Below are 15362 nucleotides of genomic sequence, written 5' to 3'. Positions count from 1 at the left end.
TGTGAGACTAGAATTTGACACCTGTACTCTGCATACAGAACCCCCAATACATGTAGGCATTGAAGCACAAGTTACAGGTCAAAGACCAAAGAAATGATCCAACTCTGAATCTCCTTGCTTTTGTGCATTTAAGATTCCAAAAACAAAGCTAATGGTAATTCAAAAAAGCAGCCAAACAAATCCTAAGAAAAGAAGGATGACACACACTGAATCATAGTTTTGGTGACTGCATTGGGACAGCAGACATCTTGGCTCATATCGCATATAACAGATAAAAAGGTGAGCATCACCATCTTTTTTTCTTTTATATGGATGTACTTAATATATCGGTTCAGTTACCTCTGTGCATATCCATCTACCTCATTCACGTATTGCAGCTGGTTTGCAGATGGGGAGTTATTGCTGGGGAATGCCTTATCTTTTCACACGAAGGTGCAGAAAGTATCTCCATTTTCTGATTCCCCCATCCTTTAGATTCATCTCTCATCCCTCTGCTGACAGCTGTGCACTGCAATGTCCAGGAGACCCTTACCTTCCTCCAGAGTTCCAGTCTGCTCGGAAGCTGGCGAGGGAGGCGGGGAAGGAGGCAGGTTGGCTGACTCTTCGACTGCCAGAAATCAAACCGTGAAAACGAGATATAGCAATTAATTACAGAGAGATCGATGCTTGATACAAGCTGCAGTCAGTGTGTTCTGCCCAGCTGAGAGAACCATTCAATGGGGACTTGTGCCTAGTACATTTTCAGATAGACCCTTTCAGAATACATGGATTTTTAAAGTTATAATGAAAGGATTTTTTTTTTCAGATGGTGTGAATTATTTTCAAAATTCTGGTCACAGAACAATAAAAAAATCAACTATGAAATTATCTTTAAATAGTACTGCCACTTAGAAAACCTTCAGTCACCCAAGGCAATAACAATAAAGCATTTGAGTATGAGAGATTTTTAGAAATTTATGCTGACTATCAGAAACTGGCATCCAATCTCTTCAATTTACCTTGACTACATGAACAAAAAACATTATGCACGCTTTTTTTTTCTTCTGCTGAGTTCAAGGTTAAATACAGAATATATGCAAATATTGTTTCTCTAAATACAAAAGACATCAGCATAAGGACCTTACGTCAGCCATGACATATTTGTGATTCAGCTGAACAAGGTGCAGTGAAATCTTAGATCCACTTAGACTACATTTCAGATTCATTCCCAGTCACGAGACTAGATGCTGAAACCAGATGATGTTTTTTCAATTATTTCAAGTACGATGAAATCCTAATCAAACTGCTTCTTAAACTCAGCATAACCTCTGCATCTGATTTCATATAGATCACTTTGAGACTTTTTTTTCTTTAAAAACAGATCCACTACTGGGGCTTAACCACTGTTTTAAAAATAAAATAAAAAAAAGAAATAACAAATACGTTTTAACAATTCTGTCTTATAAAGAGCACCTCTCAATAGGCAGATCTGTTTCTCATTCAGGGCTTCTTTCCAAGCACAGAAAGGCCAGATTGAAAGCCCCAGGAGAATCTGCCAGGTCTCCTCCTATTGATTTCACTGTGGTTTGGAAGAGACCCTTATGTCACTTGTCCTTCAGACGTGCTGTCCAGGGACAGAGTATTTATATCTTCAGCACAATAAAATTCTACCTACACTTATTTAACAGTCACTTACCACAGGAATCAACAGTTGCTCACTGACAACATACTTCTCACATATTTTTAAAATGTCTTCTCTAACTGGATGGAACCGAATACTCACTTTCCTCACCCAGGCCACAGTGGAGCAATCTATGCTTAAATATGTATGAAATTTTTTGCAGAACTGTGGTCTTTCATGTAAAATTGAGTCTCTGTCAAGAAGGGAATTAACAAGCAACACCAATTACAAGCAAGTGAGCAAGCATCCTTGCTGCAGTTCAAAGGTAGTTCAATGAAGCAAAAGACCTTGGGAACCAAATTTCCAACAAATATTCTTAATTACTCATTGACTTTAATTCATTCCTAAGCAGAGTCTAGGCACTGTACCAAACAAAGCAGAGTGCCTGTGGGGAAAATACCACAAGGCATTATTTTAATTTGATCACAACGTATGTGCACTCAGCAGAACTTATCCTGGGGCAGGCTTGCAAGATTTGCCCTACCTCATGACAGAGTATGTCCTTTCTCTGGCCTTTGGTGTCCATGTTTTGAGCTTCTGTGCAAGTTTTCTGGCAGGGAGGATGCACTGTAGGTATGAATGGCTGTATACTTTTTTTTATATATATATATATATACACACACACACACTTGTATTTCAAAGAGACATTTCACAAAGGAGCCAGCAGGAGGATAGGGGCACATCATGGACCAGTTGCAGTGGTACCATTCCCAGTCTGGACCACTGGCATTTGCTTCTACCATATGTAACTCTCCCACAATCTCTCCTCACCCTGCCTGGCCGCTAATCCCTCTCCCACCCTCACCTGGCGTGTCCCATTCCTCTCTGCTTCCTGTTGAGGTGCTCCTCCTCCACCTTTTTGAGTAGCTACCACCCAACCAGCAAAGCCTCACTTTCTTTTTATATGCCTCTCCTCTAAGCTTTGCCTCTTCAGACATTAATCTTTCTTTCTCACGTTGTACCTGGCTGAACACAAAGGGGCTCCAAGCGCTGCTGGGTCCCACCAAACATGATGACACTGCTACCACCGATCACACTCACAGCGGCACCACTCAGGAGTCAGAAACCAGGTGGAGAACTGCTGTTAGAGCAAACGGCGAATGAGACAGTTGCAGGGCTGTGAATGACTGGGGCAACAAGGATACTGCTACTATTACATGGTCCCACCATTTATCCAGCGGTGCTGCAGTTTACCCATGACCACAATCTATGTGAACACACAGCAGTAACTGTTTTTTGCAATATACATACATGTAACATCTGCAGACACAAGGACTCTTTGAACATTCTTTGTCTTGTTTTACCTAAAGGTAGTGGTCCAGGCTGATCTTTGTGCTGGGCTTCTTTTTCCTGTTCACCTTTCAGGACTGCTACAGCTTCAGCTGTTACTACTTGTACTATCCTCGCAGACACTTCTTCTGTGGCAGCAGCAAAGTTAGAAAAAACAAAGAAAAGTATGTTAATGAGAATGATGTTTTAAAATTATAAAGATGAGCTTAAACAATAAAAAATGGAAGCTGACAATCGATTTTTAAAAGGTAATTTTTTTCCTGAAATACAAGCAAATCATTAAAAATAAAATAGAAAGACCAGATATTCCAAAGATCTCAGTGGAAAACGCTGAGTATTTCTAAAAACCAGGACCCTGGCCTTTTCAGTAAGATGCACAAAGCATCATTATTAAATGCTCTTTCTGTTAGGGACAATGTGCAGCAATGGCAAAATTTTAAGATGATCATTTATTAAACGTCTAGAACTTTTTTTTGCAGGTACTGTTTTGCAAACAGAGGTAGAATGGCCAGCTGAGTAATGGGATTTCTTCACATTTAATATATGGAGTTAGCTGCATTCTTACATGCGCTTTGGATGATATCTCCTCCTTGTCAGCACACAGTTAGTACGCATTAAAGGCACTTCCCAGACAGGCATCTATGCTGACGGGGGCCTTGAAAAAGAAGGGCCAAATAACATTTCTGTATGATTAAAATGTATACTTTGGCCTCCTCCCCCCTTTTAAGACTGTAACACAAAGCTTTATTTAAACTGTACGTCTGAATATCATGCAGAGGGATTGCAGAGTATAACATTTTTTTGGTGGGATGTGCTCTCAGGCTCTGGTCTCGGACACAGACTTGGCTCCTGGCTGCTCACTCTTGCTGTGCTAGGTGCAGGGAAGGGAAACTTGTGTGGAGCCAGCTGAGGCATTGCATGCTTGACAGACCCAGGTGCCGTGGGACCCATCCTTCACTCTTCCTCCACCCTCAGTGTGTGGCATGGTCAAGGGGCTGAGGAACCGGGTGCTCTGGTGAGTGGAGGATGGCAGTGGGACCACCTGAAGTGAATACTTCCAAACTGAGAAACTGTATCTCATCTCTCCTCTAGACCCACACAAAGGTGTAGTGAAAGGTCATCAGGCATACAACTGTATTTGGGAGTAAGCAGAGAGGTTTCCTGCCCTAAGGGCAGTTCAGGCATCTTTGATCTGGCAAATCAAGGACTTAAGGGCTGATCCAGCAGAACCACCTACAAAACAACTCAGAGAAAAAGTGTTTCATTTTCTTGTCTGTGTATTAGCCCACTCTTCCTTACTCATGAATCAACATAGCCAACAACCCTCTCATAGCCAAACTCCATGGAAATAAACCCCTTCATTCTACAGCTATTTCTGAGTGCTGGCTGAGAGTCATTTCAAATGCAGGGTGTGGGACCCAACATGGAGCTGAGCCCTAGGGAAGGCAGCAAGCTGCACGGCCACGGGTCCACCAGCTGCACAGCTGGGTACACACCCGGAAACAGAGCAAGAATTTCAGTGCTGCTTCACCCCTCACATGGAGACAGAGGTTTCTAATGGCAGACAGCAATACACCCTGCTCCTGCCAGGAGACACTTACAGAGCCCCCATTAATCACCATCCCGAGGGCTGAAATAAAAGCTCTCTGCTCACCCATTACTGTGTCCTTCAGGCAAGCAGCAGCTGGGAAGGGGAAGCATATTTAAATCAATGCCCTACATGTAGCTTTACAGCTACCACCCTAACAAGGGATGCTGTCCATTAGATTAACAATGATGATTTCTTCCCACAGTTAGTACTCTCACAGAATTCCTTTGTGCTTTTAATGTAAAAGTTACCTCTCTCTGTTTGTTTGTAATTTGTTACAATTCAATTCCATCCTGACTGGTCACCAGGAGGGCAGTGACTGCAATAGTTTTGTTGGCTACAGCCAACAGCAAGAGTAGATGGATGAATATGTCAGAACAATTATCAAGTAACAACTACAACAAAAAAAAGCTGATTTAAAAAACTGTTACCCAAGAATACATGAGTATTAACTTGCTAAGGATAAATTCAGACTAGAAATCTGAAAATGCTGCTTTCCTACTGTAAGGGATGTGAAGTTCTGGCAGCCTTCCACACAGCAGGAAACAACTCAACTGGTTTTGAGATGGAGCTCGACACATTTACGAAAGGGACTATACATGATATAGATGCCTGTATTAGAGGGAGACTCCGACTGGCAGCTGTAGTTCTCTGTCCCTCTCTTCAACAAAGTGCCCCTAGTATGAGATGAAACTCCATTGTTAAGTAGATTGAATCAAGCACCATAACCCCATAAATCATGTCAAGTATGCAGCTAGTCCCATGGACCAAAGAACAGGGATATTGACTGAAAGCCTGTCAATCTTCCCAGCTGCCTTGCAGTGGCCTGCACCTCATTCTGGGGCTTTTCAAGTTTCTCCTGCTTCAACACCTGCTGGACGCTGGGAGTGCTTCTCAGCACCTCTGTGTTCTTTTCTCTTGTGAGAAACATGGAACAGATACCTCCCAGACTGTCATGTGAAGCTGTTGTTGCAGAGCTGTGGACTGGACACAAATGGTCCCTCAGAATGACTATAGGTCCTGACAATTCCCTGTGTTGTGAGGCACAGGCAGACGGCAAAGCACAAGTGATACAGGGGGAAACCGGGAGAATGAACATGTGGCTTGGCCCACCCTCTTCCTACAGGCATGTGGTGCCCTCTCCCACCCACAGCACCTTGCATGGGTGAGACACATGGGTAGAAAACAAGCCACTCTTCCATAAAGCGTCCTTTGAGACTTGGTATATCCCTGTTCAGATTCTGCTCTTTCAGAAGAGGAAAGAGTATCGCCCCAACTGCTTTGGTGATCATGAAGAACAGCACAGAGTTCCACAGCTCCAGAAGATCCCACGCTGATCACCACCACCACCACTTTACACCCGGAGCATGTGACACGTGACCCTTCTGTCTAAATTTCCATGAATCTACTAATCACGACACTGCTGACAAAAGAAACATCATGAAGTCTATATTGCTAGCTCAGATAAACAAATCAAGACTCAGTTAGGAAGACTGCTAACAGAACCAATTTTTTAAGCTTATTTTCACATGAAAATTTTAAGAAAACACTCCAATTAATTTTTCAGATATAGAATATGCAAATGTATACCAGATTTAATACCCTGGAGCATATCCAAAGGAAACCCACTCAGTCACCTCCTCTCCATCACCCAAGCAAGCCTCCTCCCAGCAAGGTAAGACAAATCCCTAATAAAATGGTCTCCTTTGTTACAGAATTTATACTTGTTCACACCTAGCCTGGTTCTGGGGTGCAAATGGGCCTTCCAAGGCTGAAAACAATTCCTGCCCTCTCAGCTCTCTTCGTGATTTCATTTGCTTGGGGCAAAGATTATGTTCCACAGAGAGATATACCTGGGGGTGAAAGTTGTCTCCTGAAAAACGGAAATTTCAATTTCAGGCTATGCAAGCTAAGTAAATAAAAATACAAATGGCCTCTGGGTTTTTCGGGGGGGTTGTTTGTTTGAGGTTTTTTAATCAAGAAAGGCTCACTTCTGAACACTCTGTTGATGAATATTTTGGGTGACACAGGAGGCAGAGGCAGTGCCAGAAGAGCAGTGCTTTTGCTGTACATGACTGCTGCAAAAGGACAGACATTTTTGTACTAATGGACACTATAAATAGCAGATCCAATGGGTAAGTCAAATCGTCACAGGGCAGCTACTGAGACTTTCCATAGTTTCCTTACGGTTCAGATAAAGTTCAAGGAAGCCTAATGATAAAGAACAAAAAAAAGAAAAGGGAGAGTTAGCCAGCCTGGATGCCAGGCAAATTCTTCACAGCCTAAAATCTTTGGCTTCATTAGAGATAGCTTTGCTTGTAGAGATTTATCTTCCCTCTCTTTAAGCGGGTAGACATTCTCTGACTCTACTTTGTGCCACAAAGCCAGCACTAACAAATGGTAACTAACACCAAATATATGTTTCTTAAAGGCAACAAGGACATTTGCTTCACATAAGACTCCAGCACAACAAAGAACAGCAACATAGCTTTCCTTTGCATTTTGCAGAGAGTAAAATGCTGCTCCTTTTACCAAGACGTCAGCTGCTCATTATAGAGAACACAGACTGAGTCTCCCAGTTTGACTTCAGGGAATGTGGCACCCAAAAGTACAGGTGGTCCTTGAATGTGATGTCCGTAACAGAGAGGAGACATTGTGAAAGATCCTCAGCATGAGTTTCCAAAAACCTCCTGACAATGAGCAGGCTGAGTCGAGAGGTCAGGAGCTAACAGACACAGGGATGGTGCTTCCACCACTACCTTAAAGGTTGTCACTTCAGACCAAACTCTGATGGGGCTGTCAGGTCAAGTCTGCCCAGTTGCTCCTAGTGCCACGGCTGCTCTCTGGCAGGACCAGAGGACCCTGCCCTGCTGAGAGGGCAGGCACCTGTCTTGGGCACTATGTTAATTTAAACCAAAGTTAAAACTCAAACCAGTAAGCACTCTCTGCTCGTGGTTTTGGAAGTCAGCCCAATTCTTCCACAAACCCCAGCCCCCAGCATACCAAATCAGGACATGTAGAGTCTCCCTGCCTCACAGACAACTCAAAGACACAAAGCCTTTCAGAGGACTGGGATGCACAGGGATGCTGAACCAGCTGCTGATGGTACGGGGAGCTGCACCCTTTCCTCTTTGCAGTGTTTAGAAGGACTTGTGCCTCCACAAGCTGCTGAACTCCTCGTAAGCACACCCAAAGGCACAAGAGCTGCCCAATCCCCACTCCAGCTTGCTCTGGCACCAATGTTTAAACTGTAGCAGGCATCATCCAGACAGTCCCTCCAGACACCTGAAAGAGCCCCCCTTCACTGACGGAGACTCAACCAGGGGCCATTAAAGCAAGGTTACATGCCAAACATGGCTACAGCAGAGCCGAAGATCTGGGATCAGACCTTGTAGAAGACCAAGATATGGTGTCAAAACCCTCCTTCATTTGTTATTGATGCTGCTGTGGTTGTCAATGGACTGCAGATGTCTCTACTGGCACCTGAATCCACTACCTACAGTATTTTCATTTCCGAGGAAGCCTTTTGTCCTGGGTTTGGCCAGGACAGGGTTAATTTTCACTGGAATCCAAGAAGGGACATAGCCGGGCGGGCTGACCCCACCTGGCCAAACAGAGCAGGGTATTCCATAACATGTGCTGTCATGCCGGGTTCCGGTGGGGGGAGCTGGGCTGCGGGAACTCACTCACGGCTTGGGAGTTTGCGGTGGCGGTCGTGGAGGGCGGCTCTCTGGGTTGTGCGGTTTGTGTTGTATCGTTGTTTTTCCTGTTCCTTTTGTTTGCTGTTCTGTTAAACTGCCCTTATCCTGACCCACCGGTTTTTGCCTGTTTCTTTCCATTCTCCTCCGCACCCCAGCAGGGGGAGGGTCGGCCGCATGACCCGTTTGTTGCCGGCCGCAGCCAAACTGTAACGCTTTCCAGTCCATTAAGTTTTTTAACAGACAGGTTTACCAGCTCCAGAGACAGATGTATAGATCGTGGCAAGAGTCTTTAAAAAAGGTGTCTGAGCTTTCACTAAATATTTCCAGAAAACTGTTAGAAATTATTGGCAACTGTAATGGCAAGAGCACAAATTAGATTGGTGACACATCTCCACAGCGATGTGTGGTGTCTGTTCCCTTCGTGCCCTTTTCAATAGTTTTCCTTCAGCTTCAGGCACTTCTTCCTCTTCCAACCTGCCATAACTTCCGGCTTAACCCATTGAGGAGCTGAGTTTGCTATGAACACCACTTCAGAGGTGAAACTGCTCAGGCTCATGGGTTTGCCTCTGACAGCCCTCATCCAGCAGTACCTTTTATCTTCTTCTCTCTCCCCCCTACCCCTCTATGCAACGCTGTATTATGATTCTGAGGAGTGTTTTTGACAGGAGAAACTAGCTATGGGCAAGGCTCACAGCATCTTCCTGCCTTGCAGATAGGTGTCCTGACACTGCTGCAGGTATCCTGCCAGCAGAGGAACTGGGGCTGGTACAGCTCTCCCTAGGAATGGCCGGCTCATCAGCTCACAGAACAGTGTCAGTGATTTCTCAGGCCAAAGCTGACCCGGTCAGACCAGAGTTTGTCTCCTCAGCTCTTCTTCTCCTTCCACAACTGTATTCGCCTGTGTTTCATTACTGCCATTCAGTCAGTTTGCTCAGCCCACCTATCTATCACTTCTTCCCACCTGAGCACCCATTTCACAGCAACAGGGACAGCTCTTCCTAAAAAGCATTTCATGTCCCCACAATTTTAACAGGACACTCTTCCCAGACTGGAGCAGCATCACCCCCTCTATCTGATACCACTACAGTGGCAGCGGAGCTTGAGGTCACCACAGCCACGGAAGACGCCATCTGGTCTCTGTAAAGGAGAATTTGTTTCAGGCATAAACAAAGTTTAGCACGCTAGAACCGCACAGCACAACAAACGCTCCAGGAGAAAACTGAGGGAAACAGATTATAGGAAGGAGGGACAGAGAGGCAGAGACAGAAAATTGTGTCAGAACTTCACACGCATTCACAATGTCACCACCCCTTAGACACCTACCAAGAAAATTAACAGTGATCTCAGTTAAAGCAAAGGGTAATTAACACTCCTGGAGCACTGAGGCTAAAACAGCGACAAAGAAAGATGCAAACAGATGGAAAGGATAAAACAATATGTTTCATTAATTTTGCTGTGTTTTAGGGAAGGAACACAGGCAGAGCACAGCAAAAGCATTAGCTACATGTGTACTTGCAGAATTGGGAAAATAAAGCAATTTCAGTCAAAATCCCCAGCGGGGTGTAGAACAGTTTCCAAGGTAACCAGCACTAACTGTTGGCACAGTGGAATCAAGTTAACAACAAAAGCATAGAGCAACCTGCCCTGTTCAGTGAGGCAAAACATCCCAAATATATTCCTACAGAAAGGAAAGATACAAAGTGGATATTTGCTATCTTTGACAATTTGAAAAGCAAACAAGACCTATGGATTTTTTTCCCCCTGGGTACTGCAGTTCTGAGTGCAGCAGGACTACTAACCAAATAGCTATTCGATTTGTTCAGAGGCATTAGCCAGTCCCCTAAGGACAGGTCCTGAATTCATGCTCAGCTCTCCTGCAAGCTGGTGGACAACTCTTGTTTGATTAAAGCCTTGCTGAAACGCTGGGTAAAAAACACCCAGGCTTCACCAGTGACAGTTCTGATAGAAAACCAAAAGACACATCCTGGACTTCATCACTGGGATCGTGATAACTGTAAGTACTGCCTTTTGCGCTTGGGTTAAAAGAGAAATGCACAGCAGCAATCAAAGCAGTATGAGTATGTTACATAAAACCCAAATAATGCCAACAGATTAGCGTGTGTGATTAAGAAAAAAGCAGTAACATAGCTTTACGCAGTAACATAGCTTTACAGAATTCAAATATTTGTTCTCAAATGGCTTTCATGAGTGTAAATATTTTGCTATAAGTAGGTCCTTGACCTGGATGTTGGCAATTTCAACAGTAATTGGCAGGACATATGAAGGCAAATAATGGGAACATCAGCTTTTAAAATAAATGAAACCACAACATAACTGGCAAGTATAATTTCCCTAATAAGCTCATTGACTTCAAGCTACTGTAGCATCAATGAGGATAGTGACAGATGAATTTAATCACCAGGATTTACCAGCTAACCAATCGAACAGGCCAGAAAAGGCTTGTGTTCGGGGGAAAAAAGAGCTCTAATTGTTTAAGGCATTGAACCCCAAAAGTATGAACACTCAGACTACCTTTGGGGAAAGATCTATTGCAGTGACTACATGAGAAGAGCATGCACGGGGGAGGTACAGCTGGATACCTGACACAGCAGCTCCACACCCTGGAGAGCCTCACAGCAAATGGCTCACACCCCCCTGTTTTGGGGTACTTCAGGTACTCAACAGCCCCTCCTGCATTCTCCTTAAACTCAAGATTATAAATCTGAATCACCATTATCCAGCCCCTTAACATATCTGCTTTATAACAGAGTAAACTTGGTACAAAACTGGTGTCCTGGAAGCTGAGCTGTGTCAGACCAGTTGTGCTCTGGCACAGATGAACAGGAGGCTGCAGGGTGGCTTTCCCGTGCACCCCCAGCTGCTCTGCAGCATTCGGGGATGCAGCAGGCCAGAGCTCAGGCTGCCTGTCCTTGGACCGCTTCCACACCTTCTGCGTGTACTTCCAGCTGCCCTGACTGCATTTTCCTCATCACCTTCTTCAGCAAGAGAGTTGGACAGACAGTCCAAATCTCCGAGGCACACAAGTGGCAAAATCCAAAGCAAACTCGTGCTAGGAGTCAGGAGCAATTCAGAAAACTCCAAAGAGCCTCCTCCTCCAGCTCTCCAACACCACAGAGCACGTTCATTAGGCAGAGGCCTCTGCCATGCTATCTAGCAGCTGCAAAACAAAACACCAAAGGGACAGTCCCCACACCCCCTCTCCCCTGAAATACACAAGTCTGTTAAAAAGGAGTCATACAAATGTCTGTACAATAAAGCAATGCTTTTAACACGAGCCCTCATTACTGCAAATACTTGCTCCCTGTGCATCCCCTGAGCCACATCTTAAGTCTACTGCCCGGAATGAAATACCTACTACTGTCAGCATTTCCCAGCCAAGTCAGATGTGAGAAAAGCTAATCGGTTCTGTTTTGTCTGATGCATTAGCAACACAATTTACAGCTAACATGCAATATTGAAGCAGACAACACCAGACCCTCAGCCAGGCCAATGCAGTGAGGTCCCACTGCCTTTCCTAGGACTTGGTATCAGCTAAAAATATCATTTGCACGATGAAACAGCTATATCTATCTTTCTTTAAAACACGGACTCCTTAGGACTCACACAGGAGAAGCCACTTTGGCTTCAAAACAAAGAACCACATACTTAATCCTTTGAGTGTGAGTAAATACACATAACAGGTAACTTGCTTTTAAATCAATATTTGTTTTGAACTTCAGTACTTCTTAAGAGTTTAAATAAACAGACTTTTAAGAACTAATTCTCTTTCAATACAAATGGAAGAACAGCCCATAGAAATCAATGGAGCTTCAGCCACCTACAGTAAGAGGTGACATGTCCTTTAAGGTTCATTTTTAGCTCCTTTTGTGCTGATTTTAAACATCTTCTAGTATTTCCTGTGGTCTTTCTAAAAAGAATTCAAAGTATGCTGTATGAACTACTTAAGTTTAAAATTAACATTAGCCTGTGCACGCGTTGTGTGGGATTTCTAGTCGTGCTGGTTCAGAAGGACTGAAGATCATTCAGTCAATGCAACAGAATTTTGGTTCATCCCATCAGGGGATACGGTGACACCTAAAACACAGCAATACTGTGCCCTGTTCGCCCTAGGGCTCACACTGCCAGTCCAACCCTGCTTAACCAGCTAGCTCTGCAATGCAGGAACAGCTGCACGGCTCATTTCTTCCCAGCTCTGCTTCCCAGCTGAGCCCCGCGCCTCTACCAAGGCAGACGTCTGTCACCTGCTGACTGTGAGCAGCAGCATTGCATACTTACAAATGAGCGCATGCGCGTGCTCCCACAGACAGGCGGAGCAGAACAGGTCCCCTGTCACACACAAATGAGCCAAGTCCCACAGAGGTCATGTTGTGGGTGGATCTTCAGAGCAGTTCTCAGCTCTGCTCAGCAGTTCTGCCATCTCTCCCCCTCTCTTCTGGCACTGTCCCAGCAGGAGGGAGTTTCATCTCTGCTGGGTCATTGCGGAGATGAAATCATCCTGGACCGCTCACACAGCCTGCTCCCGCCCACTGCCTGACCACCCTTGGAGACTACTGGCCCAAACCTCTAAGTGGACAAAGTGATTAGGCAAGAGAAATGTGTACCTACTCTTGCAGAAGGAAGGTGTGAGAGATGCACATAAAAGCCCTCAGTCCACCTTCTGAACTACCTCTTGCACTTTTTCTGACCTACCTGTCTTCTCTGGGCACTTAAATGCCTGCAAGCTTCTGCAGCCACAGTGCTGGGAACATCTGGATGCTGTGGGAAGAGCTGAGACCGGGATTTGGGTCACTGCAGACACTGGGAGAGGTCCGCATCCAGAGACAGAGCTCTCAAGTGTACTGAAAACGAGGAGCGGATGTGGAAATTCAAGGTCACAGAAGAGCTACATTGGATCACTGGGATAAAGCTGGGAGTACATAGGGAGTACAAGCGGGGAAAAAAGCTAGAGGCAACAGAAGTGAGAAGAGAGGAAAAGAAGCAAGAGCTGTCAGAGCAATTGTTGAGAAGGACAATATATTCTTAAACAGAGAGAAAGGATGACAGTGAAAGGAAAGATAAAGCAATTCATGGACAGGAACAGCAAAGGATTAGTTCCCTCCACAGCTCACCAACAACCTGTGCAGGCTGCGTTACCCTGGATTTGGCATATACTCTGAATTTGGGGTAAAAAGCAAGAGTCACAGCTGACGCCTTTTCCTTCTCTCATATGTGGTGCAAGGCTACGGATGAAAACAGTTTGGGTATGTCAGCAAGACTGCCACATCTACGTAGCACTGGCAGCTGACACTTCTGCTCTTCTTTATTAACATATCCGTCTTGCCAGATGCATAGGCTGCATAGATGGAGGCCAGACTGTAAAACTGTTTTATCATCACCACCGTAGGTTACATGGGTTGCTGTGAGCTGCACCAAACTGATCATATATCACTATGAATTAGTCTGAAGGAAAGAAATAGGAACAAAAAGTGAAACACCTGGGGTTTATTTCCCCCCCTCCCCAAAGTATATAAAGCCTCTAAGTGAAACTGATTTCCATGAAGTACTCAATCTACTCAGTCCTGAGTGAAAATCACCCTCTGGGAAGCGGCCAACAGGTTTTCCTGCCTTGGATATAATGATATCTCACAGTTATTTTTCCATATACTGCATGCAACTAAAGTATTAAAGTTTTGACCAGGTATTTTCCGCACACAAGAGAAGGGCTCACTCACATGATCTAATGCACACAACTGGGGTGCCTTGAGTTTCCTGCACTTTCTGCATGTCATGAGGAGCATCAGTAATAAAAAAAATCCCTGAAAACAACCCAGACTAGGTTTCTAAACCACCACCTCAGAACAGGTTTTCCAAGTACCACTGACTCTGCTCTGCAGTCGGTCTCTAAAACAGCACAAGAAAATGTAACTGCTTCACTCAGCACCTCTCAAGGAACAAATGACAGAGTCAAAACCAGCACCTCTTGCTTTGAGTCTTGCCTTTGAATTTCCACATCAACCTTTTCACAGCTGCTATTGACTGGCACTAGATCGTGTGCTCATCTGCCAGCTAACGCCAGCTGCTTTATGCTGACTTCCATCCCTTTGAGCAAAGGCAAGTAAACCTGTATTAATGATCATTATAAGAATTTAATTTAAAGTGAGCAGTTAATCTACCAGTAGCAACTCCACAAAACAGAAAAACCCAAACCAAAACACCAGTACACGCTAGGTTTTGCTGTTCTTACTCAGGATACAAATATAGCACAAGAAGAGATGATTTCTTTCTCTAGATTGTAACCTCACAGACAAAAACACCAGGGAACACAAAGACAGGGGATTTGTCCCTGGTTTCCTTCTAATATTTCCTTCGAGTACCTCACTCAAATTAAAATCCAGATTGCCTTTGCTTTCCAATTTTAATATAGAGTAGCTGATCAGGGTTAGTCAAAGCAAGAAATTTGAACATATGTATCACACATTTGTATTTTGTACTGTAAATACACCGCAAAGTAATATTTCATTTCCTTTGTCATGAAAGCCATGCCTCTGTGAGGACAGCAAACTGAGGTCCCCATTGCAAAGTGCTCCCAGTCTCTTTCCCCATCCACCCTGTCTCCCTTAACCTTGAGAAGCAACTGCTAGTGGAAAAGGAAAAAAAAATTAAATCCTCCTTTCCTTTGTCAGACAGTCTGGCTGTGGCTCAGAGACGTTACAGATAGGCTGTGCTCTCCTGAATGCTGAATAAGCTCCCAGGCTACATGCTTTCTCTCAGCGGAGCTTAAAAGAGATCTTACTCTGTGCAGGGATGTGTTGGCATGGCAACATGGAAAAAAGAAATCAGCAATGCCTGGCACTCCTCGCAGGAACAGCAGACTGTGTGACTCTCGTTTTTCTAAGTGATCCGATGGCACCTACCTCCTTTCCACCCAAGGTTAACCCTGCATCCGGCTGCACATGGAAGGGCAGACATCCAGCCCTCACGCTGGGAGGACCTGCCTCCATCAGGAGCATCTGGGGATGGCAGGGAGCTGTGTCTTGTGCTGGGCTAACCTGTGGTTAGCCATGACTGGAAAGCACATCAAGCCACACACGTCAGCTTCCCTAATGTGAAGCACGGGGTGAGC

At 44.7% G+C, this 15362-nt stretch overlaps 1 protein-coding gene across 23 annotated transcripts in view; it reads right to left on the bottom strand.

Annotated features, from left to right (window-relative positions):
* The window catches only part of MAP2 (microtubule associated protein 2), a 259226-nt gene that overhangs the window by 52593 nt on the left and 191271 nt on the right, over positions 1-15362 (bottom strand). For 22 of the 23 annotated variants that reach the window (XM_075430396.1, XM_075430397.1, XM_075430393.1 and 19 more), the window contains 2 exons: positions 2965-3078; positions 533-607 (listed from right to left, as the gene is read on the bottom strand). In XM_075430396.1, coding sequence (XP_075286511.1) covers positions 533-607; positions 2965-3078 — 189 coding nt within the window. The remainder of the gene's footprint in view (positions 1-532; positions 608-2964; positions 3079-15362) is intronic. The other variant, XM_075430407.1, reaches the window with a different exon arrangement.

This window comes from Opisthocomus hoazin, chromosome 9 (assembly GCF_030867145.1).
Source record: "Opisthocomus hoazin isolate bOpiHoa1 chromosome 9, bOpiHoa1.hap1, whole genome shotgun sequence".
Classification (NCBI taxonomy): Eukaryota; Metazoa; Chordata; class Aves; order Opisthocomiformes; family Opisthocomidae; genus Opisthocomus; species Opisthocomus hoazin.
The sequence above is the reverse complement of the archived record's forward strand: the minus strand, read 5'-3'. Positions and strand labels throughout refer to the sequence as shown.